Source organism: Leuciscus leuciscus (assembly GCF_965113295.1).
Source record: "Leuciscus leuciscus genome assembly, chromosome: 5".
NCBI lineage: Eukaryota > Metazoa > Chordata > Actinopteri > Cypriniformes > Leuciscidae > Leuciscus > Leuciscus leuciscus.
This window is the reverse complement of record NC_138729.1, coordinates 51,918,399-51,932,262: the sequence shown is the minus strand read 5'-3', so window position 1 is coordinate 51,932,262 and position 13,864 is coordinate 51,918,399. Positions and strand designations below refer to the sequence as shown.

The window sequence follows — 13,864 nt, the reverse complement described above, 5'->3', positions numbered from 1 at the left end:
TGCACCGCTGGTGTTGACGTTGATGGTTGTTCCCCAGGAAAGCACCCCTGATGCCTCTGATGTCAGCTCTTTAGGTGAGTGTTCGAGTCTCAGTGGGAACTCAGTGGATACCGACATTCTGAGTTCCTCCCCCTCTGAAAGGCAGAGCCCATGGCCTGCTGTGTTTCCCATTCCAACCTTCTCACACAACACTGAACTGGCCTTAAGACAAGGAAACGGGATTTATTTAAGAGATGGCACCACAATGACATCACCAAGTGTCAAATCAGACATCCTGGAGTGCCTGGCTGAAGCCATGTTTTCCTACACAGCTTACCCCAATGATGCCCAGAGATGTGCAGTGGCAGAGGCACTAGTTGCAAAGCATCCCTGCTTAAAGGAGCCCGGATCTTTTAATGGAATTTATGGGTGGCAGCAAACCCTAAAGTATAAGTGTGGAAACTACCGGACAAAACGGAAAGCACTTGGAAGCACTGAACTCCTGAGAAACTCACTGAGAAACAAGTCAAATGATGAGCGAAAAGCTGCTAAAAATGTAAAGAAACCAAAGAGGGCAGAGGTGAATTACATGCCCTCACACCCACATGGTGAAACAGATGACACCCTTGAGAATCTGAGACTTGACTTAATTGCTGCCCGTCAGACAAAGGACTCTGTCAGGAGCACAAATGATATGATGGCCAGAACATACAGCTGGAGAAGACAGGAAGTGGTTGCCAAGTCTTCTGGTGTGGCAGAATTTAAGGAAAGATGGCCTGCCCTCTTCGAACCATTCCAGGTAAGTGACTTATCATTAGTTTATTCCTGACACTACTCACTTCTGAGAACTTTTTGGAAATTGTGACTTTGACATGAGATAGTAGACTCACTTTTCTGCTTTGCATAAAGTTCAGATGCTGCTTATCTTTAATCCCCCTTAAATAACAGTCAAACATTTGCTGTCCTACAGGTAAACGAGGAGTTCCAAAGATGTACTGCGGTTCCCCTGGAAGCAACGTTTATGTCACAGCTGGACAAGCACAGCCCAAAGCTCCTAGAGCTCTTTAGGGCCAAGGGAGGAGCAACTGGTCAACGCATCAAAAACTTGTTGATGAAACTGATACAGGTGGGGCAAAAGTGGTTACAAAGTTAAAAGATACAATATTAATCAATTGAGTAGTTTGTTTTTCAGTTATCTTGCTTATCTGGGTGTTTTTTGTTTGTTTTGTTTGTTAATTAGACTAATTAGGAAAAAAAAACTGTCTCAAGTGTTATTACTATTAATGTATTATAATAAAGAAAAAAGAAAAACTAATACAGACCTAGGGTAATGATGGCATTACAGGGTTGGAGTGAATTTACCAACAAAAATAATTTATTCATTATTGTTCTATTAACTAGGACCAGTGCTCGAAGTGGGGCGGTACTCACCGGTACGCAGTACCGGCACTTCTACATTTTACTCTTAAGCGTACCTGCACTTTTTCTTGCGTACCGCTACTTCTCGCATGTAGCCGGTACTCTACCACTGACAGAAAAAGCGTCAGTGTCACGCCCGTTTCACATATACTCCGCTTGCAGTGCGTATTTTTTTCCGCACCCATGTTAACAGCTTTCACACTGCATGCGGATGCGGTCCGGCGATCCGTTCCAGGTGCGGTTCGTATACAGTAATGCAGCGTTCATTTCCGCACAGATCTATTTCTGCTGTGCTGCAAGCGCTGAATTAAAGTGACAGCACATGGTTCGTGGTCAAAATTAACACAGAATGACATGAAAGTATAATAATTTCACCATAAATGCATTTAAATTAAATAAAATGTAGTAATCTCACCATAATTGTATTTTTGGACTTGCAGACTTGGAGGAGTTCCGTTTGCACGCACGACTTGTTTAAATATGTTGTTAATAAATAACAAACAATAAATTGTTGTTGTACCTGCAATATCTCCAAGTTTAGTTTTTCACTGTAGAAATTTCAAATGTCATGATTTGCCAATGCAAAAGTGCAGGCCAGCTGACAGTCTTGCCCTGGACGAGATAATCTTAGATTAGCGGTACGCAAGAAAAAGTGCAGGTACGCTTAAGAGTAAAATGTAGAAGTGCCGGTACTGCGTACCGGTGAGTACCGCCCCACTTCGAGCACTGGTCCTAGTTAATAGAACAATAATGAATAAATTATTTTTGTTGGTAAATTCACTCCAACCCTGTAATGCCATCATTACCCTAGGTCTGTATTAGTTTTTCTTTTTTCTTTATTATAATACATTAATAGTAATAACACTTGAGACAGTTTTTTTTTTCCTAATTAGTCATTGATGAGGTCAACAGTTGGATGTGTCAAAACTTTCTTCAATTAAACAAAGACAAAACTGAAGTTATTGCGTTTGGAAACAAAGATGAAGTTCTCAAGGTGAACGCATACCTTCACTCTAGGGGTCAAACAACTAAACATCAAGTCAGGAATCTTGGTGTGACACTAGAGTCAGACCTTAGTTTCAGTAGTCATGTCAAAGCAATAACTAAATCAGCATACTATCATCTGAAAAAATATTGCAAGAATTAGATGCTTTGTTTCCAGACAAGACTTAGAGAAACTTGTGCATGCTTTCATCACCAGCAGGGTGGATTATTGTAATGGACTCCTCACTGGCCTTCCCAAAAAGACCATAAGACAGTTGCAGCTCATACAGAACGCTGCCGCCAGGATTCTGAGCAGAACCAGAAAATATGAACATATCACACCAGTCCTCAGGTCTTTACACTGGCTCCCAGTTAGATTTAGGATTGATTTCAAAGTATTATTACTGGTATATAAATCATTCAATGGCCTAGGACCTCAATACATTGCAGATATGCTCACTGAATATAAACCCAACAGATCACTCAGATCATTAGGATCATATCAGCTAGAAATCCCAAGGGTTCACTCTAAGCATGGTGAGTCTGCTTTTAGCTATTATGCCAGCCACAGCTGGAACCAGCTTCCAGAAGAGATCAGATGTGCTCCTACAGTAGTCACATTCAAATCCAGACTCAAAACACTTCTGTTTAGCTGTGCATTTACTGAATGAGCACTGTGCCGCTGTTCGTCCGACTGTACTGTACTGTACTGTATTGTATTTCATTTGATTTTTCTAAACTGTTTTAATTATTCTTGTTTCTTTTTATTATTTTAATTTCTTCTATGTATTGTATTTCATTTGATTTTTCTAAACTGTTTTAATTATTCTTGTTTCTTTTTATTATTTTAATTTCTTCTATGTAAAGCACTTTGAATTGCCATTGTGTATGAAATGTGCTATATAAATAAACTTGCCTTGCCTTGCCTAGATGCGCACAATTCACACCCCGCGTTAACTGAAGAGAAAAAAATCTCCAAATGCTCCACGTGAAACTGCGGTCTTCCAACCTTTTACTATCATGTCAAAAATGATTTTGATTAATATATGCGCGAGGGAGAGAGAGCAAGACAGCGCTCGACGTGTTGAAGACGTGAGTGCGCGCGCGCGGCTGGGGCTCTCTCTCTCTCTCTCTCTCTCTCTCTGCTCGTAATGCTGGGTACACACCAAAAGATAATCGGGCTGATTTTGGGCCGATTTCTCCCCTTCCGACAATCCTAGCTATGTCCCGATTATCTTGATGGTTTAACAGATTATTTTATCAGATTCTCCCTTGGTGTGAGGTGTGTTTAGAGTGTCCGAACCTGCTCGGAAGAACGTCGGAGCCGCTCCGATCGCGAATCGTAAATATTAAACATGTTTAATATTTACGATCAGAAATCCTGATGTGTGGGGGGAACTCCGAGGACAAACACGCGCACACTCTGGAGATTATCACGTGAAACGAAACAATATCCAATCAGAAAGCGAGATGATGGAAGACACGGTCATTCTCACACACACACACACACACACACACACACACACTTGCAGGAAGCTTAATGTTAAGATTTAGTATTCATAAGTGTAAATTTCGAGGAAACAAGCCTTTGTTTTTCATTTTAAGAGCAGAAATTTTACAATACCTAAACACAATATTGGGTTTGAAAAATAAGAAAGCTGCAAAGTGCGTTTCAATCTGTAAACATTTTCAAATTTTTGTTTAACTTTTAAGTTTGTTACTGTTTATGTATATGTCTTTTTATGTTTGTTTATCGGCTTTACTCTTTGTACCCCCCTGACTGTAATTGTATAATTCTTAAAATCAAAAAAAAAAAAAGATAAAAAAAAAAAAGCTGAGTGTTAAGGGTTCAGTGAGGTTCTATAGACTAGAGGGATTAAATAACTTTTCCTAAAGAGACAATAAATCCAATAAAGAATAAATAAAGACAATAAAGAATGAATATATTTCTGTATAAAAGGTTATATATAATGGTAGGTACAATGGTTTTTTCACGTGAATTTTCTGTGAAAATCATTCTAAACACTATCGCAATTTCTTCCTGCATATCGTCCGTCATGCTTATTCTGAAGTCTCACGATATTTTGCGAGATTTCCTGTGTTCATAGTCGAGACTCTGGTTGAAAATCTGTTTGTGTGTGGTGTGCTGTCTTTGTCACATCATGGCACACCACACACTATAGGAGCAAAACGCTTAAATCTAGGATTTTTTGTCCTCATGTTTGTGGTCTGTCACATTTTGAAAATCTTATAAGATGTAAAAAATCTTTTGGTGTGTACCCAGCATTATGCGCCTTGTCAGGCGATCAGCACTCATTCTATTCTATCACTCGCCGATCAAATAAGGCTTTCACAGGACAAAAATTTGCTTTGGCGGCCACCAAAAAAAATTCAATGCAGGAAAACCGCTGACAAGGCTCGGGAACATTGTATTGGCTGCGCTGTTTTGTACCTTGCTCTAAGTTGACTTTACTAGTTCCAGCTTCACCGTCACCACCTTTTTTTAAAATATTTGTTTAGAAAATCTCCCAGGCCTCTATTTTCCTTTTCTCTTCTTCTCTTTTCTGAGCACCGGACATTTTGAGCGTACTGAACTTCAAATCAAATGACATCAAATTTTGATCAGTGGCCAAACCATTTTTGTGTTGGGGGTGTTTTTGTTGTTGTTGTTGTTGTTTTTTTTGTTTTTACCACTATTTCAAGGACAATTAGGAAGAAAACAAATAAAAAGCTTTTATGTAACTCAAATATTACATATTTTCCACAAATAGGACTATATTTAAATGTTTAAAAAAATTATTCCATAATTGAATGAGGGCCCAGCTGCCCCCTCTCCGCCCCCCTCCTTACTAGAGAGTACCGGCACCTTTTTCCCCCCACTTCAAGCACTGACTAGGACCCAAGTGCCAGTGCAGTGAAGAAGAGAGATGTCACTCTGAGATGCCTCTTTGAGTGTATGGGAGAGAGTGGACAGGAGCTCATCTCTGAGAACTTCCATCACTGTCTGGTTTGGTTCAGCTACCAAATCGGACATCAGGAGACTACAACGGACAGTCCGGACAGCAGAGAGGATTATTGGTGCCCCCCTGCCAACCCTCCAGGACCTGTACTCTTCCAGAGTGAGGAAGAGAGCAGGTAAAATCATCACAGACTCCACTCACCCTGGACACCCCCTGTTTGAACTGTTACCGTCAGGACGGCGACACAGATCACTGGCCACAAGAACATCCAGGCACAGGAACAGTTTCTTTCCACAGGCCATTTCCCTTCTGAACACTTAACATGCCCCCCAAGGCATATGCCTGCAAGTGCAATACTCCCACTGTCTAGTGCAATATTCTCTTAACTCAGGTGATATTTATATTTATATTTATATTATTCATACTACTCAAAATACTGTAAATATGTTCATAATCTGTAACATGCACTAGACTCCCACTGTCTAGTGTAATATTCTCTAACTCAGGTGATATTTATATTTATATTATTCATACTTCTCAAAATACTGTAAATATGTTCATAATCTGTAAATGTTTATTCAGACTAAACCCAACTGTGACCCCTTTTTTTTACTTTTTATACTATTTTATTTTATTTTATTTTTTTATATATTTTATTCTTAGAATTTGTATTACTATGTTTCTTGTTGTATTTGTATTTGTATATGTGCACTGGAAGCTTCAGTACCAAGAAAAATTCCTTGTGGGTGCAAGCACACTTGGCAATAAAGCTCTTTCTGATTCTGATTCTGATTCTGATTACTTTGTAAGTATTTTCTCAAAGCAGGTTTGGGTCAGTCTGGTGAATAAGTTTAAATTGTGCTGACTGTTAATGTCAACAAGTCCTCCAACTTATACGACCATAATGGTCGTTTGCACCTTTCCTTAAATACGACCCACTGCATCATTTCCTAAAATAGTGCCCCTATAGGCGGCGGGAGATATGCCACGCAGAGTCGCCTTGATGCATTGTGGGTTTTCTACGAGATGGCTAATCCGTGGCTAATACAGGTAGGCTATATTGATAATAACCTTGATAATATGATAATTTTTGAACAAAATAATGTGCAAGGCGCTTGTGCTGTTTCATCTTGCTTTGTGGTGATTTTTTAACTTGTTAGAGGTTTTTACTTGAGAATAACGTATGAAATAAGAAACACAATGAAATATCTAACGTAACGTTAGCCTAACAGTTAACGTTAAATGGAAAAGTTATCCTACAGCGTGAACATCACAGGTGACATTAAACTTCGCTTTTATTCATATTTATCGACTTAACATTATTAAAAAGAGATGGATTATTGTTACTGGACGTAATTATATCGTCTATTCAAGATTGAATAGGCCTGACGTTAATACGTCGCGTGTCAAATCATTAAGGGACGTTATTTTTCTCATTATTTGAACATGAGGGTCAAATCATTTGACCAGATCACAGTGTGAAATCGTTCGGAAATTGGAAACGTTGTGTGTAAGGGACCATGTAAAAAGTCCACACATTTTGTTAAAACGTCCATTCCATATTTCGTTAATCTGACTCGATCATCCAAATACTATTTTAAAGTATTTAACATGTGAATTAGGCCTACGTTTCAGTTAATTATTAATTGACGTACATTCATATTTGAGATAATATTTTCCAGAAATATCCAATTGTGGAAATTAATAAATAAATACTGCAAATATAATCATAGGCCTAACTAATAATTAACAATAAATAAAATAGATGTAATAGTTGTTATTTCAAATAAAATAAATATTTGTAATAAAATAATGGAATTATGTATGATAATAACTAGAATGGAATTGTTTCCACACGTGTGTGTGTGTGTATATATATATATATGTGTGTGTGTGTGTGTGTGTGTGTGTGTGTGTGTGAATAGAATAGATCTTTATAGTCATTGTTAACGTTTAGTGAAAAACTCTCTTCTCTTTCTTAGCTCTTCAGAATTATAAACTGTATGACCAATATATTCATTGTAACATTGTGCTATTTGTCTCTTATTTTTTTATACAGGTGCAAAACCAGGAACAGAATAAACATTCTAGAGGCTAGAGGACAAGGCTAGAGGACAGACTATTTACAAAGCAGCGTTTGTATTCATTCTAATTCATCATTCACCTTTTTTTCTTTTAATTATGTAAAATCCCGACCTCAATTTCTCCCGCACCTCATCTTCCATCTTCACTTTTATTTCTCCGTCTTTGTTGTTGTGGCTGGCGGCGGGAGCTGCTTTGCGCGAGCTGTGTCACGTGACGCCAAAGGTTTGGGGAAATCACGCAAGTTGCATTGCTACGGCCATATCAAATAACCTACTAAAATATGATTAGATTGATATTCCCAAATATTTAATATAGGCTGGACATTGCATGCAACATATGGATTTTTATTTTATTTTGTTTTTAATGACCCGCCCCAACCCAACGACCCGCGCATCACTAGTGTCTATGTGTCCGTGTTTTTATGATCTGTTATACTACATACCTCACGTGTCATTCATATCTGTTTTAGAAGTCAACAACAGTCTATAACTATGTATTATGACATTTGATCTAAAACCTCTTTTATAGCCTTCTTCTGATGCTTTCAATAATAGTCTACCACAAATACAAATACAAATACAAAAAAAAAAAAAAAAAGTCCCTGTGAACTGGAAGTTGCATGTGAAAGGGAATATTGAACAGAGGGCAGGGTTTTACTCTAGCGCTCCTCTTCTCCATCTCTGCTCATAGCAGACTAACGGTTTGAGGGGAGTGGTTAGGCGTTTCCCAACCCAAGCCGTTAAACCTACATCATCAGAGAAGGAACGCCATTCCAGACCAAAAGTAACTTTTCAGATTTTGATGAAAGATTACCACGGCAAACATATTTTTTTTCTGTGTATATACTTGCATAAATGAATTGTTCACCTCAAGACTAGTAATATGCACCAGCAAAGTAAATCGGGTATATTTTGATTTCATGTCGCCTTTAAGTTGATAAAACAATTTTTAAAACCAGGTTCTGAGTAGCATTATACTGTTTCAGTTTTCTTTAAATGTTTTGAAAGTTAAGTCACTGTGGTAACAATATTTTTGGAGACTGTGACTTGTCAACAAAGGGTGAAATTTTTTTTTTATTATCCCCTCATAACACATATCATTCATGTTTCTTTTTACAGATGCCTACTCTAAAGGATTGCTACATATGCAGTACAAAAATTGGAGTTGCAAGCAAAACATGTCAACACTGTAGTGCCAAGCAGCCATATAAGCAAAAGCTTGAGAAAAAAAAGGAACAGCTTTCCCAAGAATGGATTGACCGGCAAAAAAAAAACTGCAGTGTGAACAAAGTTTATGATGCAACAAATCTACTGGTAGGTTTATCTTTCAGATGTTAGTCATAAAATAGTAAGTACTGTAAATAATCCCTGATATTTAGCTTATACACACATGTCGTTGTTATATTTATATACAAAAGCTTCAACAATTCTTTTTTCAGTGCATAAGGACTTAGGTGTAACATCTGTTTGTTTCCATTGTACTCAGGTCTGATAAAGAAGTTCTCTCTCTCTCTCTCTCTCTCTCTCTCTCTCTCTCTCTCTCTCTCTCTCTCTCTCTCCTCCCTCTCTCCCTCTCCCCCTTATTAGTTTTATAATTCTGTCTCAATTTTATTCCAGCTCCACAAGTGGGAGCTTTTAGAGAGGTTCCCACTCCTTCTCCTTGCCAGGAGAACCTCAAATGGTTTTTCTGCTGAGTGCTTCTGTCCTTGGAAGATACAGAAGAAACTCAGGATGCTTTTCTTACCATAAAGAGGTTGTATGAAAGTCTTCTTAATGGTAATAATAAACACAAATGCGCAATGCATGCAGAATTTTCACATATTTAATTGCTTATTAGTGCATCCTCAATTATATATATATTATTATGATTATTATAATTTTTTCTCACCTTAGGTTTTAAAAATTGCATATAAAAACAATACTTCCAATGTTTTTACATAGGGGAAATTACATAATAAAACTTGAGCAGGGTATTATTTTGATAATGTTAAATTGATATTACATTAATAAAAACAACCCATATGTGGACTTAAACGTAATAACAAATAAATAAAATAATAAAACCACAATAACACTTTATTTTATTATTTATTTATTTTTGCTGAATTATTATTTAATTATTATTACTCTCATGTCCACATCACAGTTTCTTTTATCCAACAGTGGCTATAAAAGCACCAAGCAGCACGGGAGAGAGTTCTGCCACTAACACATCAGCAGACCTAGCATCAGATTCCCCATTTCTGCTCACCGGTAATGGTAAAATGTTTCATTCAATTTAACTAACATGTTCTTGTACAGCAAACTATTTTTTTTGCACCTGTCACCCACCAAATAATAATATCTGTCCAAATGCAGACCCTAAGAGTGACACTCATTACACTCATAAAATCATAAATGTTTCATCCTTGAAAACAACAAAATACATTAAATATATTTTGTTTAATTCTACAATTTATTTCCATAGATTACTACATACTATACTATAGTAAACTATATTGTTAAGGTGAGCACATTGTATGAACTGTATCTGTACATGGTGGTGTAATGGTGTATTGGTTTTACAATTTCACACCATGTATGTCTTTGTGCAGCTTAAGGCTGGAATACACTACATGAATTTTACCCATATTTTTGCCTCAATTCAGAAATTGATGCTAGAAGTCAGAGCCAGCCTACACATTCTGGGCAGTAACATTTCACAGAAAATAATGTAGTGTATGATGGCCAGACTTTTATTTGTATTTATTTTTTAGCTTCAGGCTATGATTATCAAACACTTTCCCTGTTTCACAAACAAGGCTTAAGCTAGTTCCAGACTATAATGCATGTTTCAGCTGCCATAGGGCACATTTATTAAAGTTACTTAAATGTCCTAATTGAACAAACACCGTGTCTTTAGTACATGCGATCAACACCGCGACAGGAGATAAAAGGTTATCTTCCATATTAATAAATTTTTTTGTCCTAACCAGCCGCAACGGCAGCATGTGACGATTCTATTTTAGAAACGGTTTCTCTTTTTCTGTGACGCCGCGCTGGAACAACAAACACAAAGTGTGGCAATGATAATCTTTAAACATACTGTTTATGTGCTTTACTTAATGTTAAAAGCGTGTAATGTGACTCTGAATATCATTCAGTGCTCCAGCTTTGTAGCTGTAAAAGCAACAATGGAGAATTCACATCAGATCTTGAAATTAAACGAATGGGGAAACAAGAACATTCAAACTGTGAACAAACAAGTCTATTATTGGACAAATATTGTTTTAGTGACTCATTATGTATTTTAAATAATGTTTAAATGGTGTAATAAGTGTACATTTCATTATGTAGGCTACTTCACATAACCTGTGTAACACACACAGGTTACATTTTCTTGCGAATGCCGTCAAGATTAGTCTTTACCCTGGTGCTATGCATTTGCAGCGAGAGCCCGGCCCCGCCTACATGCTGTTCTGATTGGCTGTGGGTTTTGATTGATTTTGACGCATCTCGCAGTCGCGTCGCTTTTGGTGTGGACAGGCAAGTTGCTTGTCGCTGGAATCTTATCGCATCGCGTCTGGTTAGGACATGGTGAAAGGCTTAAACCTGGCTTAATATAAGCCCTGTATGTGAAACCGGCCCATGTTGTTTTATTTGGTTATGTGTTTCCTAAGCAATGTAGGCACATGTATTTTAGTTTATTGTGCCCAGAACAGAGGCTACAAGTTGTATAGTGTATTCCAGCAGTTTTTATTTATTTATTTTTATGTGTGCAGAGACTCCATCAGCAGACCCAGCATCAGAGTCTTCATCTCTGCTCAGTCCTGAGTCTGACACTCTTCCTCCTGCATCTTCCTCCTTGGCTTCTCATCCTGTTTTCACCTTCTCTGAGTCTAGTCCTTTACCTTCTTCTTCTCTGGTCTCCTCTCTGCCACCGGCCTCAACTCTTTCTTCCTATTCTAAACTGTCCACTGAGCTAGGCAGTCCAGGTCCAGTATCTTCCTCAGGAAAAGAAAGAAAAAGAAAGAGGAAAGCAGACAATAAAGGTATGTGTGGATTTGTTTTGTTTTTTATTTTAACATAATGAGAGCTTTTTAGAGCTAAAAGAACATGGCCTTTCTCATTGGTTTTTTTTAAAGGCTGGGTTAGAATTCTACAAATGTAAATATTGTAATATTTTCTTTTACACATATTGCAACATATTTATATTAAGCTATTCAGTGTTGTGACCATAACGTACCCAAACCAAGAGTTGATTGTTTGTTGAACTTTTTATTTTACTTGTGTCAAATTATAACCATATTTTTATTTGTTTCAGAATGCCCCATGCATAAAGACTCAACCAATTTCCCCTACAAAAAAATTTTGAAGAAAAGAATCAGGGAGGTTTGTTTTAAATAGCAAAATACTGAAATAACCCCACCCCCCCATTCTAAAAAAAAACATTCACAGCAACAATACTATTTTGTACTTTTGTATGTTGTAATTGCAATGTATTTGCACAAAAAAGAAACATTACAAAATATACTAGATGATTAATGTAAGGTTTAGGTATTTATATAATTTGTGTTATAATGTTAAACCGTGTAATAAGAAATATTTTACTTCACAATTTAAGTTGTGCAAATTTAAAACCTTAACCATAGAAATGGTAGTGTGACAAAAATAAAAACTGCAGTATAACTGCAGTATACAATATTACAAAATTGTATTGATAATATAGTAATAAATTGAATTGTGCTAATAATTATTAATTAAAGTTTTATTATGCTTATTATGATAGATTTAGTCCAACTAACTATTTATTTCACTTTGTTTATTTTCACTTGGATTTAATTTTGTATTTACCGTTCAGCAGATGTATGACTGTAACTTCATGTGTTGTAAGTAAATGTCATTAACATTAACCCATGTTTCTTTCTGTTTCTGCTAAGGGTCATGCGGAGGTGTTGGTGCAGTGGCATCCTTGCTCTGGATGGTATGCATATTATTTGAAGTTTATATTCTGTACTGTAGAAAATTGACGGAACTTTTTTTTTTAATATAAAAACATTAGAGAGAAAAATTTACATTGCAAAAACATTTATTCAGTTTTAACTGAAGTTGCAGTTTGATCAGGACTTCAGACTTCAATGTAATTAAAATATAATTTGAAATGTGGTGTGCTTTTTATTTTTTTATCTATTCTTTAATGTTTTCAACCACTCTTAGTTTGAAGTATTTTTTTATCAAGCCTTTGTTGAGAACCAAGATAGTATTTATATTCCATTAATAAGCATTGTAACTAACATTTTTTGCTGTCTTACAGTGGGAAAAAGTGGAAAAACTCCTGGGAGCCAAGAGAAAATATTCAAAGTTCATCATGAAGAAATCTCTTGATGTGTTCTCAACCTCAGTGTCAAAGTAACAGTGTTTGTATTATGATTGTCTTTTTATATGCAATGTTTTGTTCTATTAATTCATAATTAGAATAAGCTTCTATATATTTGTTTGTGCAAAACTGGGAACTGAGTTTTCAAGCAAGCCATTTTTTGACTAAGTGTGTGTGTGTGTGTGTGTGTGTGTGTGTGTGTGTGTGTGTGTGTGTGTGTGTGTGTGTGTGTGTGTGTGTGTTCCGATGTATTTTTTGTTGCTAGGTTGTAAAATGGATGCCTTATATGACTTGCAATGTTGTCTTTCAGTGTTAAGACATAGCAGTTTGGTTTATTCTTGTGTTCTGTTTCTGTTGCTGCTTTGTACAGAACATTATCTGTTTTTGATGAGTGGACTCATAAAATGTTTTGAAATATGTCACTGGCTCTGTTCCTTCATATACTCTTGATTTTTACCATTGTTTATATTTGTTATTTTAGATTAAGAGAAAACATATGCACCCTTAATGCATTTAATGATCTGTTTACTGCTGAAAATGTAAGAAAGCCACGTTGTTGTTGTTATTATTATTATTATTATTATTATCATTCATTACCCTAAATGACCTATTAGCCCACAGTCAGATCTATAATGTGTGTATGGGAGGATAGACCAATATACTTTTGGGCCTTGGTTTAGAACCATCTGAAGCTGGTACTTCCTTTTTCTGTAGGTAAGAACACAAGGAAGACAGCGATTGAATACTATTAATACGAGAACAATGCTTTTAAATGATGCCTCATGCCACGCCCACCCGTCACTGGGCTTTGATATAATTGGGTAATGTAGTCAAGATTTATCCTCTGTTATGAAATCACCCATTCATTGTAAAACTTGTTATTGGCCTGAGAGATATAATCATTGCCATGGGAAACCCCTGTCTTTGCTACACATTTAATCCCACTGGTCATAATTATGACCGCATATTTTTTTCTTATTTAAGTGTTGTTATTGGCTTTGGGCAAGAAATTAAACTTTTAAAAGAAAAAAATTGATTGTCGTGATTAAAATGTATTATTGTCATGTGACTAGTATGAAAGG

General features: G+C 36.5%; 2 protein-coding genes and 1 long non-coding RNA gene across 3 annotated transcripts in view; all 3 read left to right on the top strand.

Annotated features, from left to right (window-relative positions):
• The window catches only part of LOC309498669 (cytosolic phospholipase A2 gamma-like), a gene marked incomplete at its 5' end in the record, with an annotated part of 161,069 nt that overhangs the window by 15,206 nt on the left and 131,999 nt on the right, over positions 1-13,864 (top strand). The gene's annotated exons all lie outside the window — the stretch shown is intronic.
• LOC309499848 lies at positions 7,497-9,660 on the top strand. The gene is made up of 3 exons (XR_014206361.1): positions 7,497-8,740; positions 9,044-9,202; positions 9,590-9,660. It is a non-coding gene; the product is annotated as an uncharacterized lncRNA (long non-coding RNA).
• Positions 11,163-13,201, top strand: LOC309499835 (uncharacterized protein). The gene is made up of 4 exons (XM_082171327.1): positions 11,163-11,457; positions 11,730-11,797; positions 12,346-12,389; positions 12,720-13,201. The coding sequence occupies exons 1-4, from the start codon at positions 11,178-11,180 to the stop codon at positions 12,775-12,777; spliced, it is 450 nt and encodes a 149-aa protein (XP_082027453.1). The 5' UTR covers positions 11,163-11,177; the 3' UTR covers positions 12,778-13,201.

What these genes read in the sequence shown, in the direction of transcription:
- LOC309499835 (XM_082171327.1), top strand. Translation starts at nt 11,178, where the DNA reads ATGTGTGCAGAGACTCCATCAGCAGACCCAGCATCAGAGTCTTCATCT. An exon ending in GAGGAAAGCAGACAATAAAG is followed by an intron (nt 11,458 to 11,729) that starts GTATGTGTGGAT and finishes TATTTGTTTCAG; the next exon opens with AATGCCCCATGCATAAAGAC. An exon ending in TGAAGAAAAGAATCAGGGAG is followed by an intron (nt 11,798 to 12,345) that starts GTTTGTTTTAAA and finishes GTTTCTGCTAAG; the next exon opens with GGTCATGCGGAGGTGTTGGT.